The 18,517-nt window shown below is 34.6% G+C and overlaps 2 protein-coding genes across 5 annotated transcripts in view; both read left to right on the plus strand.

Moving 5' to 3' along the window:
• Nucleotides 1-1,291, plus strand: part of LOC117100836 (hemicentin-1-like) — a 9,123-nt gene extending 7,832 nt beyond the window's left edge. For all 4 annotated transcript variants that reach the window (XM_033240669.1, XM_033240668.1, XM_033240665.1 and 1 more), the window contains one exon: nt 105-1,291. In XM_033240669.1, coding sequence (XP_033096560.1) covers nt 105-199 — 95 coding nt within the window. In that variant the 3' untranslated portion in view covers nt 200-1,291. The remainder of the gene's footprint in view (nt 1-104) is intronic.
• A 4,968-nt stretch (nt 1,292-6,259) lies between these two features.
• Nucleotides 6,260-17,365, plus strand: LOC117100837 (triokinase/FMN cyclase-like). Its single transcript, XM_033240670.1, has 12 exons — nt 6,260-6,490; nt 7,925-8,035; nt 8,474-8,658; nt 9,463-9,666; nt 10,142-10,316; nt 10,970-11,092; nt 11,500-11,625; nt 12,227-12,361; nt 12,973-13,079; nt 13,561-13,698; nt 14,256-14,333; nt 14,663-17,365. Exons 1-12 carry the CDS (start codon nt 6,292-6,294, stop codon nt 14,810-14,812), a joined length of 1,731 nt encoding a protein of 576 aa, XP_033096561.1. The 5' UTR covers nt 6,260-6,291; the 3' UTR covers nt 14,813-17,365.
• Nucleotides 17,366-18,517: the final 1,152 nt, after the last annotated feature.

The raw sequence follows: 18,517 nt of genomic DNA on the forward strand, positions 1-18,517 counted from the left end.
TATATACTGAGGTTGTGAGAAATAATCCTGTCACACGATTTATGACAGACGGTTTATTGCAACTTAATTCCAATTTTTTTATGTATTTATATGTGCTTCTATAGGAGGAAAGGGGAAATTTGGAATCGTGGACGGACGTAAAAGAACTCGAAGTAACTCAAGTCAGTATTCACCTTTGTCACTAAGTGATGTATGTTAACGTTATTATCGCCCACATCTCTTACTTACTTACAAAACAGACGTCTGCCCACTGTTGCTGAACAAAATCTTTCCACTGCATCATAGAAGTACCGCTGTAACTTCGTACTGAACGGAAGAGGTTGCATTGTTGATTGTGCTTTGAACAAATAAACAAATATACCTCGCTGGGTACAACGTCCCAAAGACTAAAAACTTAGTTCTTAAGATCTTCATGGTAGGCCAACGTACAGTTTTTCAGATGGCTGCAGATGCACTCCTTTGTACACTATGTAGCTGCTTTATGTAACACCGGGCACCCACTGCGTCGTGCCGACGAATTCAACTCCGCTCCCGGTGAGCGATAAACAACGCGACGACGCCATCTGCTGATTTTCTCGGTGGCAGTCGGAACGAATCGTCAATAAAAACGATCCGTTGTGCACTCGTCGCCGTGTTGTGTTTATTATAAAATCGCGTTGGGTGCAGTGAGTGCCCAGCTTATGTGTTGCAACCAAAGATACTGGAAATACAAGGTAGGCTATCAAGGTTACAGCTTCATTGATGTGTGAATTCAAGAATTGATGGTTAAACGGGCAGGATTTGAGCACCGCACAGTCTTAACACAACAATTATGCAACATTTCTCTCATGCATTTCTCTAATTGCAAGAGTGAAAAGACTGAAAAAGTGCCTACAGTAATCATTTCAGTAGGGATAGATTAGAGGTAGATACATAGAAATTTACTCTATTTTGCATTTAGAAAGTACATAGTGACAAAAAAAACTACAGTGATTAGGTAGAGCAAGACTCAAATCGCAGAATGAAAAAAACAACTCGATTCATACTCATTCTTGTATATGACTTCTTAATTCAGTTGCAGCCGACACACCGGGGTATGAATAAAGAACAATTGATAATAGCTACGTCACTCAAAGTGCTGCCTCATTATACTTGTTATTATTGTTTAGAATAAATTGGCTATATTAATTTCATTTTTGCATATTACCGTATATGACAACTAGATAGGCCTAATGAATAATGCAATGTGTTATTATTTTTTATGTTGTTATGTAGCTCTATATTATTATTATAAGTTTATGTTCTGCAATATGTATGCCCAAAGAGTATAACTATTTATACTCTTTGGTATGCCCTATCTAAATGTTGACCATTTTCTGGGAATCTTGTATATAGGCCATTTATTCAATTGCTATTAGTATCCTAACTATTTTTTTTTTCTCTTAACAATGAAAATTACCTAATTTAGAGAACAGTTTAGTAAAATAGTAAAATTGTTATCCCAACTTGATTTGTCTGAACTTGGAATAACCTTCCTGTAGACATGTTGCATCTTGTTTGTTTAAAAGTAAAATTGAGAAGGCTTTATTTGTTCATCTTCAGTATGAACGAATAAAGATCATAAAGTATTCATACTCTAATTTGCTAACAGAAATTTACCGTTCTAATTTTCAGTTTTAAGTTAATAGCCTATTTGAATATACTAATTAATAAAAGTTTGTTGTTTTTTTTTTCAATTTTGAATACATGTTAAATCAGGGTTTCCCAGCTGGTGGCCCTACTGTATTTCCTACGAGTGCATGTTTGTTATGTTATCCGGCCCGCTAGAAGTCTACGATAATAATAAAAAGACTTGTGCCTAGATTTCTAACCTTCATAATTTTACATTATGTGTTTGACGAATAGGTATAAATTGCCCTAGATAATGGTAGCTTTGTAATTAAAGGAATTGAAAAAAATAGCAAAAAGCAACCTGCGTAGGAAATTCAGGCCCGGCCCACTCTCTGACTCTATGATCGCTTTGCGATTTGCATAATCATTAAATTATTCAATCTACAAACTTGGCCCCAGTCGTGATATGTGGAGAACCCCTGTTAAATATTAGTGGGAAGCCAGGCTCCATAGGAACATTTTTTTTAATGTGTTACGACCATAGAGATATAATGAGAATAATTTAATAGCTCTATGGTTACAACTGATTTTTCTTAAACACAAAAGGTTGTTTGACGACGAAAGGGCCGTAACCATACCCTTTACCGATCCTTTTCCCCAATTTTTTAAATATATCAAAAGCATCTCATTAACTTTTCCCGAATTTTTTGTCAAACAGCTTTTTTGTGTCTTAAAAAAATCAGGACAAAATTGTAACTTGTAAAGTGTCTTATAGTCATTGTTGCATTAATTACCTAAGTGTATTTTGTATTTATCCATTACGGTATCACCTGTAACTGCTAGTTTTATTGAAAGTTTTACCGTACAGTACTACAATACTATTTTGAAATGAGTTGAGTACTGGTTGACAAATAAATTCAAAAAAGTACAATAAGCTTACCATGTGCAACTGTATATCTAATGTTCATTCATTTATAATATGATAAACTTTGTATTTTGTACTTAATCATATATTTATTATATGTTGCTAGTTTAAAGAAATAATTAAATTTCATGTGAATCGAGCTGTGCACGTTGACAATCAATAAATTTATTTTATATCTTTTAGCTTACACTGGGCATTTTTGCTGAATGTCATTTTTGAATTTTTATGACTGTGTGGGCCTATATTTTAATAACAATAATTATGGAGATATATTAATATATTGCCACAATTCAGAAAATTCACATTAGCCTGAATTTTACGATCCGAGAGCAATGGGCATGCATCAGCCTAATATCCCGTTATTATTGATAGATCAGTTTCTGGAGCTGTCAATAATGTTAGTACTAGAAAATATTAAACCTAATTTATTACTTACATTACAGACTACACTATCATTACAGTACACAAAAGCCAATATATTCAATAGGTTTATGCTCAATATATGTAGGACTATTAAAATTATAAAAACATATTAACTGATAATTCATGCTTAAAGTGAATAATTTCAAATGGACATTTTTATGAAATTAAAATTGTTACAATTTTAGGATCTGTCTCTTATACACATCTAGATGTGTATAAGAGATAACATTATTGTATACATACGAAACTGGTCTATCCTATTGTTTAAAGAAGCGTTTGCTATACGTAGACTACACCCTTTGCTTAACAATGGGCTCAGAGCTTCAAAGGAGCTTTCTTTGCGTTTGTAGGTAGCTTTGATCAGTAGAGTATGGTAAGAATGCTTTGATCTTTTGTTTAAATCAATGCTATGTCACTTACTAGAGATAATGTTGGTTAAACATTTTGGTACTAGTCCATATAAGCTTGCTAATATTGATAATTTTTTCATTCCTGATGATGACATAATTAATGTCGAAATATTGAATCCCAACACGATGGCGTGTATTTCAATACTTGGAGTATGTATTACACTTTCTTAAACATATTTAGTTGAAGAAATAAAAAAGTTTTCCTACCGACCACCTACCCATTTTTTTTTTTTTTCCAAAAACGTGGCCAACGCAAAAAAAAAAAAAAAAAATATTTTCCTAGCTGGTTTAATGCACAATGTACCGTACCAAATTTGGTATTTCTTGTCAGTAACAGCGAGTTTCATTATGGAGTCTTCTTGGCCATAATATAAATTTTATTTAATATTAAGGCAATTCAACATACATCATAAAACATCATACTGTACATATCAAACTAATTCCTTTAAATTTGGATATAGCATGTGTGTGTGGAGAGATTGATATTTCAAACTTCCCTGTAATTAGCTGTGCTTACTAATTTAATTAAAATATGTATTAACATTTAAACGAGTATACTTCCCGTTAGTATATCACCACCGCCACCACCGAATTTTTATATTCGCATTCTCTGGGTGCTGTTTTAAATTTTGTAGGCCTACATTTTGTTATTGTTCTTGATGACAATTTTAAAACTTTTTCAAAATTTTAATAATGTGCAATTAATATCAGTGTTTTGATGTCTGCTTTGTATATCGTATTTTTATATCTATTTTTAAATTATAAATATTAATGATTTTAATTGATTAATGATTTAATGAGCAATGGACCCCATTGGAAATGGGCTGGACTATGTACGTCCTAATGGCGTTATTGATGCTCATTATTTTTTTTACGTTTTTTTGTTCTCAAATCATTTATATATTGGTTGCACATGTTGAGCATCGAATAAATTCAATCAATCAATCATCAACCACTCGACCACAAAGCTTGTGCTTGGTGGCTAAATGATGAGTCGGAGCGGAGAGCTCCATGGATTGTAATTTCATAAAGGCCTTGTCTGGCTTGACGTTGGTTGGTTGGTTACTGATATTACCGGTGACCAGTAAACCTCTTTGATGCAAAATTGATCAGTCGTTGGTGTCGCTGTAAACGTTGCAACAGAAAGCAACGATAGGTAAGCGTTACGTGGGGTCATGAATAATTAAGTAGCAATAGAAATTGAATATTCATTTCACCTAGCGCTGTATGTTATTGTCGACAAGGTCCAGTGAACACACACTACACACGAACTTTTTTTTTCTGCTTGTGTAAAGTAACAAAGTGAAATTATATAGGCCTAGCCTAGGCCTATTTTTTTGTGTATGTACTGTACCTTGTAAGTAGTACGAAAAATATAAACAGAAGCTACCACCAGCGGCAGTAGGCCTAATAAACAAGGCCTATGTAGCCGCGCCAGGTTGGTTACGAACCAATTATTATTCTACATTAGTACCGGCCCTGTCTCAATTATTTCATATTGTTCATATCCATATTACTTTTAGGGTGTTCATAACAACACCTGCAGTAGCAGCGCCTATGTTCTTTTTATTTTTTGTTAAACAATTTTTTATATTGTATATATTTTTGTTATGTTTAAACTGTACCACATTGAAAATAAGTGTAATTACTGAAAGTGCCTACAGTATAAAGAATAAATAAATAATAATAAATAAATTAATTAAGGATTAATATATGAAATATAACAACACCTGCAGTAGCGGTGCCCGTAATGCAGTAGCGGTGCCCATCTAAGGATTTAATATAAAATATAACAACACCTGCAGTAGCAGTGCCCATCTAAGGATTAATGTATAAAATATAACAACACCTGCAGCAGCGGTGCCCGTAACGCAGTAGCGGTGCCCATCTAAGTATTAATGTATAAAATATAACAACACCTGCAGTAGCGCAGTAGCGGTGCCATCTAAGAATTTAATGTATAAAATATAACAACACCTGCAGATGGCAGCAGTGCCCATAACTTCAGTAGTGGTGCCCATCTAAGGTTAACGTATAACAAATATAACAACACCTGCAGTAGTGGTGCCATTAATGCAGTAGCGGTGCCCATCTAAGGATTAATGTATAAGATATAACAACACCTGCAGTAGTGGTGCCCATATTCTTTTTATTTTTTGTTAAACATTTCATTATATTGTATGTATTTTTGTTATGTTTAAACTGTACCACTTTGAAAATCAATGAAATAATACTGAAAGTGCCTACAGTATAAAGAAAGAATAAATAAATAATTAATAAATTTAAGAATTAATATATAAAATATAACAACACCTGCAATAGCGGTGCCCATCTAATGATTAATGTACTGTATAAAATTGTTACCCGTTGCGATTGGGTGCTACAATTTTTATTACTCCCGATTACCACGGAATCTGATCGCAACGAATCACAAGGGTAGATGGGCACCCTATTCAGACTACACTCTCTTGCGATCGGTTGCGATGTAATCGGTGGTGATCCAAAACTGATTACTCCCCATCGCAATCAACGAACGCATTCAGACCAACACAAACAAACTTTACATTCTAGGGCCTAGGCCTCCGGTGGCTAGGCCTATGTTGCCTGACCTCAGCCAAACAGTGCCTGTGGAATTCGTTGCGATCAGATTCCGTGGTAATCGGGAGTAATAAGATTGTAGCACCCAATTGCAACGGGTAACAATTGCGATATCGATTACATATCGACTACTATTGGTGAGCTTTCACACACGATTTCACTTGATCGCAATGCGAAGCTAGTCTGAATGGGGTATAAGTTGGTATAAGACAGCAGAGTGTGTGTTCACTGGACCTTGTCGACAATAACATACAGTGCTAGGTGAAATGAATATTCAATTTATATTGCTACTTAATTATTCATGAACCTCTGCCGTAGTGTCGCCCATAACAGCGATTGTCAAGAATGACCACGAACATGATGTTGAATAAACCTAATGAGTGTGTTGACGATGCTCTAGCAGGGTTAATTTCGTCTGTTGCAGGGGTTATACAACTGAAAGGACACAGAGTTATTTTAAGGGAAGATGTTGAGCAGCTGAAGCGTGAACAGAAAGTTACCCTTCTCTCTGGCGGAGGCTCTGGTCATGAACCAGCTCATGCAGGTAGGGAGGCCTAGTTCTATCTAGCCTTGCAGGTGACAGGCATGTAGGCATAGGCCTAGTAGCTGTCTCTTATACACATCTAGATGTGTATAAGAGACAGGGTTTGAACCAAGGGACTGCCTACAGCATCTATTAGGGTCCCGGAATAAAAACTAGTAGGTAGTGGGTTGATTGTGAGAGTTTTTATGGCTTAGTATGGCCCAAAATTGTAATTTTAGACCACGATATATTAGGGATTGGCAATCAACATAACGTAATAATAATATCTCTGGTTGAGGGTATGTCACACACTACAAGTATAGAGGTTATTGGGGTTACAGGCGCCTAGTAGCATGAAATGAGGGCGCTCATACACATGTTGCATTGAATATTCACATTAAAGCCATTATGTACTTGCTGGTTTGAAGGCACGGGTGACTTTTGGCTTTGGCATTCCACCAGATTGTTCATTTACTGTAATTTGGAAGAAGCCATCGACTTTTTGGTGCATGATGCGTGTCTAGGTAGGCTATAAAATGAAGACGGACGAAGCCTATTTTTTTACTCTTTTATTTTGATGTTAATACACCATGGCTAACACAAAATCAGAATTACGAATTTTTTGGGCGTCTCTGAAATTTTCAAGGGTCTTCGTTTTATAGACACCCAATATTGGTGTCTTCAAAACGAAGACCGAAGACCCGAAAAAAGAAGACCTCCAATTATTTCTCAATTATCGTATTTAAAGTATTTCAAAATCATCATAAAACAGTTGCCAAGTACCGAATTCATTATTTCATTGAAATTTAATGAGGAATATCAAGAAATACTAAAGGGTCTTCGTTTTATAGACACCCTATATGGGTGTCTAAAAAACGAAGACCGAAGACCTGAAAAACAAAGACCCACATAATGATAGTGAAATTCATCATTATCACATCACCATTATAGGCAAAATGAAGTGCCAACAAATTTTTAATGATTTTTTATCAAAGATTTTCAGCAATCATAAAAATCTATTTCTCTGTATGTACTACAAAAAAAAAAACAACTTAAAAACATTTTCTTTGATGTATTAGAACCAAAAACCATTCTTTACACGCTTTTGTCATACTTCTCAAATTATAATAAAGACATGCCCACTTGATTCGTGTATTATAGTTAATTTAAAAGTTTGTGAGCAGAGATACCATAACGTACTCTGGCTGTACAGTGCTGTTTTGTTAAAACCTGGGACAACACAGTTCATTTCAACAATGTTCAGGCATCTTTTTTAACATTTGAAATAACAGTGCAGTCAAAAAGTGGAGAACCAACCAACCAAACCCCCCCCCCCCACAAAATATGTCGGAGGACGTGTCCCCTTATGATCTGCACCCATGCACTTATTGATGATTATTTAATGAATGTTTAGAATATCATCTCTGATTTTATTTATTTATTTTTTTTTTTAAGGTTATGTTGGAAAAGGGATGTTAACGGGTTCGATTGCCGGTTCTGTTTTTACTTCTCCGCCAACTAAAAGCATTTTGGCTGCCATCAAAGCAGTTGGAACTGGAAATTCAGGTAAAATATGCTTGAGTTTATGATTTCATGAATAATTGCATTTCAATCAAAGAGATACATACGGTAAGTCAACAAAATAGCAAAGGTACAAATTATTGTTAACCTGCCCAAATAAAACATGCTGCAGTATTTTTTTATCTAATGTAGGACTTACTAGGATTTTCATCTAACCAGTTCCGGATCCAGGTGTTTTTGTGGTTGGGGGTAGGGTGAGTGCCAGTCAAAGACGGTCCAGGGGGCGGGACCTACTGAATTGTTGAGGCGACAAGTTGGTAGTGGTCCTTTTTGGGGCTCAGGGAGAAAGCTCTATGGAGTTTTTAGCCATTTAAACTTTTATCTAATATTTATGATTCCACATTGCTGGAATGTTATTCAGTGTACACATAGAATCTTTCATTTTGATAGTAATCTACTCACCATTTATCCCCCCCCCCCCAGCTGGTACATTACTCATAGTGAAAAGTTACACTGGAGACCGTCTGAATTTTGGCATTGCTGCTGAAAGAGCCAAAGCAGAGGGATTAAGGGTAGAAATGATTGTAGTTGGCGAAGATTGTGCGTTAAGCAGTGAAAACAAAATGGCAGGGAGGAGAGGATTGTGTGGTACCATACTAATTCACAAGGTTAGTGGACTAAGGATAAAGTTTGTTTTTTATTATTATTAAATTTCTATATTTTAGACATTTGTTGTTTGGAGTGGCACTTATAGCATGTCTTGATTGTTCATAAAAAATAAAATAGTTTTATTTATTTAAATTTACTACAATACTTCACTTCAGTACTGCTTTGTACTTCAGTATGGTACACTCATTATTTGAAAGGCTAGGTTCTTCAGTTATAAGTGACCAATGACAATGTCCAGTTTCTATCTGTGTAATTGGACGTACAGTAGTGCCAGTCCAGTGAGGTCTGTTTCTACCTCAATGGTCTGAGTCTAAAGTTCTGAGGAGAATTTTATCTTGTACTACCATACTATATAGTAATAGTAATTAGGATACTTGGTAAAGGCTAATTTATAATAGAACAGTAGAATAGTGTTTGTTAATTTAGAAAGTTTTTGGCTATTTTATGTACACAGAAGGAGTTATATTAAAGTTTGCAGTCAGTGGGTTTGCTAAACAATGTATAAAAAAAGTCTCCCCTTAAATCAACTACTGTATTTGTATACAAAACTCCAGACAAGGTTACATTCAAATCCCTTTTCCAAATCTTAGTATATTCATGGACAGTTTTTCTATTCTTTCCATGATTTTTGAAATTAAACTTCAGAATTATTTCATCTGTAAAGTTGCTTTATACTGTATTAAAGGTTTTTAAATCCCTCCCCAACCCCTCCCCTTTTTCATATTGTTTAAATATTTTGCTGTTTTCAGTTACTGTCAGTGAATGTAAACTAAAAATAAATATATTGTTGGATTATTTTGTAGGTGGCTGGTGCACTAGCAGAGGATGGAAAATCGTTAGAAGAAATTATTGATGTAGCGACAAGAGTTGCCAACAGCATGGGAACCATCAGTGTGAGCCTGTCACCCTGCTCGCTCCCTGGCTCTGGGCCATCATTTGAGCTTGGCCACAATGAAATGGAGCTTGGCTTAGGGATTCATGGCGAAGCAGGTATAAAGAGAATAAAGGTAGTGTGAATTCCTTTAAATAGAAATAAGAATAAAAACTAGGTTGCTGAGGTATTAAATCAGAGCTTGGCCACCAAACAACTCAAATTGTGTGTATCATCGTTCTTGTAAACATTTTTAATAAGTGCTGATTCCAAAAAAAAATTTTTAATTTTTATTAAGAATTTTAATGTATATTGTAAATCACATGCAATTCAGTGTTAATTTGCTGCTATATGTGGTCGAAATAGAATAAAATGAAAGAAATAAAAATCTTCGTAGGGGAATTCATCACAGTTCATCAGGAGAGAAAAAAATTTTGCAGATCTTTACAGATTTTAAAATATTAAAATTGATTAAAAAAGCCTTTAAAATCTCAAAGTGCGAGTATCTTTATTTTACCTTCTAAACCCACTCCAAGAAGTTTTAGGCAGCCTGGTCCAGCCCATTTCAGCTCATTGAAACCTGATGTAAATTTATCAAATTCTCCTTTCAGTTGCTTTCAGCCTGTGACACAGTAGCTACCATGTTGGATCATATGACTGATGCATCTAATAGGTCACGGTTGGCAATCAAAGATGGTGATCATGTAGCGTTAGTTATCAACAACTTAGGAGGAACATCATACCTTGAACTAAACATTGTGGCAAAAGAAGCCATTGAATATCTAGGTAAAGTATTGTAATTGTAGTCAATTGCCATTTCATATTTTTCCAATCATTCACTGACAAATTTAACACTTCTGCCTGACAAGCTCTTATGGTTGGTATGAAAGCCTCATTAAGAAATTTAGAACATGTTCAGAACTAGGTCTCTACACACCCTTCAAATACTATGTTTAACATTCTGTCGTATTTTAAAGTATCTGCATCTAATACTAATAAATTGTTTTAAAAAATTATGGTAAACCTCTGAAACTCGCCATGACTTTGCCTGAACATTTGAACTCAATGAAACCTAGCTGACCATTAAGAACAGGGTCTGGAATTCACAATCCCACACAACACATGTTGTCCCACAAACACGTGGGACTTTAGCAAGAATATCAATGGAGCGGGGCTTAGCGAAAGGTCCATTGGCCTACAGACACTAACACATGGTTTAGCAACCTTCTATGTTGTGGATCACTAAAATACATCTCTTTGGGGGTTTTTACATTTTACTAAAACACTCAAGAATCAACACCTTAGATTTTCACAGGAAAAACAACTTTTAGAACACTTGATAAACATCATTTTATACATGTCTAAGTGAGTCATGTCAGTACGTGTGTCATACACCTGTATTATTTACTTTTACTTGCATCTTTATTGCTGTTTTTTAGTGGGTAAAGGTGTTTCTGTTGATCGTGTGTATTGTGGTACCTTCATGACATCACTGCAAATGGCAGGCGTCTCGGTTACCATCATGCATCTGGATAATGAAGGAATGATCGTCAAATATCTCGGTCAGTATTACTCGCAATTATTCATTGTTAGTTGTTCAAATTAAAGTATCCAAAAACAAATCGCACAATGTAAATTATAAAAAAAAAAAACTTTTGTATTTTTAGATATTTTGTTTATAATTTCATTTATTTTGTCACCAAGGTACATTATACAACATAAACAAATTGCAAATGTACATACTGATACATGTAGGACATCCTGACAGATTGATCAGACAAAAAAAATCCCTGCCAGTTAAAATTACCAATCTTTTTGGATCAAAAGAGATAAAATAAAATCTAACAAACGAAACCAAAACATAGTAAAGTACTATTAGGCTATATTATATATTATTTTATATATATTATATTTTTGGCTTACAAAACAGATGAAATGAGCTTATTATAATTTTTTTTTAATTTTACAGACAAAGAAACAGCAGCAGTAGCATGGCCAAAGATAAGTACTTGCCCTGTTGGTCCATGTAAGTACCTCGAAATTCCTGACAACAAAGTGCAAATGAAATCAGGTGAAGGTACCCAAGGATATACAGGTAAAATAAATTCTATTTTTTGAAATCTTACATTGTATGTTTCACCAAAGAATTCAGTTGTGCATATATGCTTATATAATTGATAACTGTCTGGAAATGGTATATTTTGGTGGAGATATTTGTTCCCTATACAACTAGCCCTCTAAAAATGGTACTGAGGTACTGAGCTCTGCAGGCAATAGCAGTTCAGCTCAATTTCCATATTTCACTCTGCTAGACTCAATCACTTATTAAGACTGAATTAGAAAAAAGATGCAGTCTATTCTATGAAAAGGGCATTGGAATGGAACAACCTCAGTGTTGAACTTCAGGCAACCCCAACATTGCGTTAATTTAAAATCCAGATTAAGTCAACTCTAAGCAATATTTTACATATTTCATTTTTGATTTACCTTGCTGTTCAGAATTGGTTTAATATCTTTTTATATATTATATTGTATTGTAAATATTGTATTTTTTTCTTTATTTATGTGCACAATTCCAGGGAAGAACAACTCTGTGTTGAACTTGAACTCGAACGTAAAGAATTTTTATTTAAAAAATTGAATTATTTATAATACATATAACTAAATAATCATTGTAAATGTTGCCATTTGTCCAGAGGAATTCCAGGTGTTATCAAGAGCTGTGAAAGCAGCTTGTGACGCTATCTGCTCACAAGAGGAGCATCTGAATGAGCTTGATAGAGGAGGTGGAGATGGTGATACTGGTTCTACCCTCAAGATAGGGGCTGAAGGTTTGGTTTGTTGTTTTATAGACTTTTAGAAAATGGCTACCAGTAGGCTAGGGTTATTAGTGGCCTGGACTTACAATAGGTTTTAATGATAAGATACTTGAACTAGAACGTAGGCTAGAAATCAGATTTAGTTGTTGTCATCATCATGAAATGTAGTTCTAGACAAAATCATACAATTCCTTTTATAGAACATGAAAAATTGAAATAAAAAATTAAACTCTATAAATTTTGATTTATGTAATATTAATTGTATTGGCCTATGGTATTTGTATACTATGGCTTAAGGCTATCAGCTTTAAGTTTGTGTAGAACTACATTTTCTATCAAGTTTATATAAAGTTACCAACTAACAATTGAAAAAGAATTTTATACTGCTGAAGTTATAAATTATTCATCAACCAATATAAAAAATATTTATTATGTAATATTTTTTTATTTCAAGTTTTTTGTTGATTGGCAATTTGTGAGAATAAGCAGTGATTTAGGTATTGTATTTTATTTTAAAATTATTTTAAGCTCATTCTAGACAGTATATCTTTACAAGGAATTGTGAACATAATTTCATATCAGTAATAAATAATAAACATTTTGTGATTTGTATATCTTAATAGGAATACTATCATGGTTATCAACTCAGAAGACCCCACTCTCACCAAGTAGTGTTTCCATGCAGTTTGCATCAATTGCTGAAGATGTGATGGGGGGATCCTCAGGAGCAGTAAGTCAATTAAATGCCACTGAAAATACAAACATCCTAAACTTGCCTTCATGTTATTGGCTTCTGTACAACTAATTGTTTTTTACACATTGCTACTGTGACATGGATACTGAATTTGCTACTTAAAATTGTGCCTGTTATTATCAGTCAAATATCTCTTTATAACATTCAGTTAACTTTATTTTAACACTGTGTTCTGACTGAGAAAATGGTATATATTCAGGTCTGGCTATAAATCGACATGATATCTCAGCCTGCAACATTTACTTTCAGTTACAATGTCTTGATTGGTTGGTAATCTTGTAAATATCCTTGTTGGAAAGTATTTTGGGACAAAATATTATGCAAACTTTCCCTAGGCAACAATTATGAAATGATGAATGTTTGGTGGTTTGACCGTAAAACAGTATGTGTATTTATTGTTTACATATGTCACAATACAAATATTCACATATATTCTAGTTAACATTTCATATTTTAGTTGTACAGCATTTTCTTCACTGCTGCAAGCCGAGTGTTAAAGCCAACAAACAATCTTCAGAGTTACAGTGAAGCTTTGAAAGAAGGAATGGATGCCATGATGAAATACGGAGGTGCAGAAATTGGAGACAGAACAATGGTAATGCCACAGCCTTAGAGTAGCAGAACATTATAATTTAATATAAGGCATAGCTACATAAAATCAGTTACAAGTTAATCATGTTTAATCCATGGGAAACTTTAAAGCATGTTACACTTTCTTGCAATTATTTTTTTAACATTTTAAAAATTAAAAATTAATTTAAAAATTATGATTCAGCCTTCAAAACATCACTAGCATTATAAACATCAAATTTGAATATCCTTGAATAAATTCATCAGGTTTGTACTTAAAACCAGTTACAAATTAATCTTGTGTAATCCATGTGAAACTTCAAAGCATATTACATTTTCTTGCAATTTTTTTTTTAACATTTTAATTATGATTCCATCTTCAAAACATCACTAGTATTATAAACTTTATATTTGAATATCCTTGAATAAATTCATCAGGTTTGTTGTAGAATTAATTTTGAAATGCGAGTCCAGTTTTGTTAAAGAGGAAAAAAGTTTAATTCATATTTTTCTTATTGCATTATATATTTGAAGTATAGTATTATCATAGTACATTGAATTTAGTCTTCTATTACCTTTCAGCTTGATTCATTGAATGCTGTTTACAAGGTTCTTAGCCAAGATGGTGAAGTAGGCTCTTGTCTTGCAGATGCGGCTAAAGTAAGTTTCCTTTGGTCTGTTTATAGTGTAAAACAGCATCAGCGTCTGGTAGAACATGAACAGTTGCATCTGACACAGTGGCTGCTGCTCAGGATTTCAACCCTGTGGTTGTGTGTTCGAGCCTCATGTTGTTCATTTCTGACCAGACTTAGATACCTCAGCTAGCATTTTTTTTCCTCTACACAAACCAAAATCCAAATTAAGCATGTTTTTTTTCAATTTGGAAAAAAGAAATTTAAAAATTAGTCTAAAAATATAATGTACACACCATTGATATCAATCATTGAATTATAAATTAAAGACTGGAATTCTAAATTTATTGTTTTTAGGCTGCTGAGGAAATGGCAGAAAAAACAAAGAATATGGTTGCAAGAGCTGGCCGTGCAAGTTACGTGAGTAGTGAAAAGGTTACAAATCCTGACCCGGGAGCTGTTGCTGTTGCAGTCTGGGTTCGAGCTGTTGCAAATTCGATGTGCTGATGATCTATTGATTCAATAGCATTTCAGGCTAAAACAAGCCCTGAAAATATATACTATTTTTATATGTTAAAATATAACACTATATATATATTTTTATATTTTGAATTATTTATTTAGGTTACTTGGTACTAATCTAAATTAATTTTTTCAAATGCATGTACCAATTGACATTTATAATCTCAGAATTTGAAAGTACTGTATCTACTGTATTTGCATTATGTTTCTGACTTCTGTAATCATATCAGATTGGCTATAGAAGTGAGTATGTTGGGGTAATTCTTTGTAGATTATTTAAGGTGCAACAAAATCAATACTTTATTTTGTATATTTCATTTAACTTAACAAAGATTACATTGTTTCTAGTTGAAAGTTTATATCCACACTATTATTATTTACCATCTTGGAAGTTTTATGTTATTTATGTTCTGTTTCATTTTTCTATTCCTACATTCCGTTCAGCATTTTCAATTCTTTTAACTAAGAAAGTCATTTGACAAGCTTAATCCTCTATAACTTGATGTTATAGTGCCTCCTACAACTTTATTTTACGCCACTCCCCTCCATTAATTCGAATACTGTGTCGATCTTTAAACTAAATAGTTAATATTAGTATGCCTATCAATGTCCAATCAAGAAAATAAGCTTTAGATGGCATTATATCTAAAAGATGAAAATACAACGTAAAATTCAATTCAATGGAATTCAATTCCTTTTATTTGCTACAATAGCCATCAAGGGCCAATATCCACACAAAGAAACACGATACAGTAAAACAATACAATAATTTGTTTAATAGCATACGTTACATCTCTAGCAGCAAATTCTCTATTGGTTTTCTACTGCTCTAAAGCGCTAATACTTCTGTTTCTTTCTTATAACCTCTTTTTTTCTAAGGGCATTAGCTATTGCAATTCCTGTAGTTCTCCACATTTCTTTGGTTTTGATTGACACAAATGGCATCAAGGAACCGTATGCAGATAGTGCCTCGGCCATGGGAGCTTAAGTTTTTCGTTCGCCATTAATGCAAATTGTTTGTATTTCCTAAGGCACTAATGAAATTTTGATCATGAATCAAATTTGCTATAACATTATTTCATTTTGTATTGTACTGGTAAACCTGGCATTTAGGTCCTGACACAAAATTATATTTTAGAACAGGATTTGGTTACAAATGGGAATGTAAAACATGATTGTTCAATGCCAACTGTCCAATTTAAATTAAAATTTGTTGTTGAGGTTAGACCTTTACCTTCTATAAACCCCTCCAGGCTTTGTCTTATAGCCTGACTCTAAAGTACCCTACTATATTAAAACAAACTTTGCCAGAACTGCATTTTGTTTCAGTTGCTTTGCAGGTTTACCACCACATAAACGCACTTTCATAGAATCATACTCAAATATTTTCTTTTCAAAATGTTCACTACATACTCTCAAATAAGAGTTAATGTGGGTTTTGAATGTCCATACCAGGCATATATCATAGAAACATTAATTCTGAAGTTCCATGAGATGAACATTCCTGTTCTTCCAAATCAAAAAGTTCCAAGAAATCTGCTGGTCGTGGTGGGTTGCTTTCTTGACTCTTGCTTTTCTTTAACCATGTCCCTTTAGGGGCTCTGTACATTGGCAGAAGCTGAACAAAATCAAAAGTATCTGAGAGATCATTTGTAAGCATAACAAGGTTTTTTAATCCATAACATAAACTCAAAGAGCAGGTGCTGCGTTGTGAAATCCGCTCCGTGGGTTCGAGGTGAAGATGGAGGAACAGGACTTTGGGAATGTCTTCATGGGTTGTGCAGGTGAAAAAATCAGGGGCGTAGGCTGGTTGGAGCGTAGGCTGGGGCTGGTGTAGGCCTAAAAATAGGCCTGCTATTAGTACTACAATGGAAAATTGCAGGGCAGCAATTAGGCCAATAAAAGTACACATAGGCCTATAATCCTTTGTTATGTCTAGTCGTAAAACAAAATAAAACTCATTTTTATCCAAACTGTGAATAAACACTACATTAATATGAAATACTGTAAATACAATGAATTCTTTTACTCCTTTATTGTTTACGTGTCGGCGGTAATATGACCACATACTCGTACGGCCGTCGAGGCGAATGCATGAATGGCCAGTTCAATCATACTACGAAGTTGTTAACTGCGCATGCTTATGGCTGTGAGCAAAAACTCACGAAGCATTATTGGGCAGACTGCATAAAACTTTTTGTGTCAGTGGATTGCGACATTACAACGGACTCCGGTATCTACACAGGAGCAAAATGTGCAATGAACATTAGAACAGTGGCGTACAACGAATGAGTCGGAGGCACCTGGCCAGACGCTGGGGGTCGGGGTTGCAAAGGCCCGGTTGTTTCTGGACGTTTTTAACTTCCTATGACATATTTTAAAGTCTTTTTTACATTTTCGAATATTAAGTTTATGTATCGTGATTTGACCGGAGAAAAGCATTTTTTAACTTAGATATCACTAATAAACATATATTACAGTAAATACTAAACAAAACGAGCCAATTGAAATCAATAAATATTTATGGACAAAAACACATGTATCATACTCATGTGTCAATGCTCTTGCTCATGGTTTAATTTATTGTTTCCCATGGTTGGTGGCCTAACTACCGCAGGTTCATTGAACCTCGGCCCCCAAACTCCGGGACCCCCAATCTTTAAAGGCCGCGTCCCCTTACAAACAAGTCTATTAAAGCAGTGGTGTATCTAGGAGTCTTGAAATGGGGGTGCAGTTGTGGGGCGCGAAGGTGAAGTGGGGGTGGGCTCGATGATCAGTTGAGGGGCGCTAATTAGCAAAATAAGGTGATTTTAAATTACTTTACCGTGACTTTAGGGGGGGGGGGTGACTGGAGAAGCAAGTAATTTTTTTTGGGGGGGGGGTTAGAACCTTTTCCACCACCACTTCACCTTCGGGGCCCCCCCCAATCATCCCCTCAATTTCAAGGCTTCTAGATACGCCACTTGTCTTTCGGCTCCTTCGTTACGCCACTGATCCTTTGTAGTCTCGTTTACAACTTTCGCACATCCTTAAATGGGAACCACCCTACGCCTCAGGAAATGACAGCGAAACTGTTAACTTAAAAGAAGACATAAGCAGGTGTCACTTACGTGTCAGAAATGTGCATACCTCTTAAGTCTGGTTTCGAGTCGACGTAAAGTTCAGAATTTCTTACGATTCATACGATTCTTACGACTGTTACGAGAAGTTGGACAAAAACAGCCGCGTCTTGATCGTGCTGGGCCGCAGACAAAATAAGCCGGTTACGATTCTTACGATAAGTTGAATTTTTCAAGCTCGAACGGCAAAGCCTCTTCTAACGTCGTCACATGCATGTTACGTCAAGTTGAATTTTTCATTGCGACTGCGATATGTTAACATTTCTCACTTCCTGTCTGGTATCCTCATTAAAATTACCTGGCGAGATTCGAGGACAATTTTCACCGTTGGATTTAAACAATAGTCTAGTCCTGTAGTACAGAATAAGGGCATACAAATCTCGATTTGCTAACTTTCTCGTTATCAATTTTAGTGTTTCGTTCTCAAAATATCAATTTGGCCTATATTGTACTTTGTTTATTTCATTTCACCTTATTATATTATGTTTTGAACTGACAGATCTTATCTCCAGATACAGTTATACAGAAAACATGATTTAAATGTTAAAATTCGGGTTGTATAATATAAACA

This window comes from Anneissia japonica, unplaced genomic scaffold (genome assembly GCF_011630105.1).
Source record: "Anneissia japonica isolate Jap-2015-1 unplaced genomic scaffold, ASM1163010v1 scaffold287756_len632865_cov181, whole genome shotgun sequence".
Taxonomy (NCBI): Eukaryota; Metazoa; Echinodermata; class Crinoidea; order Comatulida; family Comatulidae; genus Anneissia; species Anneissia japonica.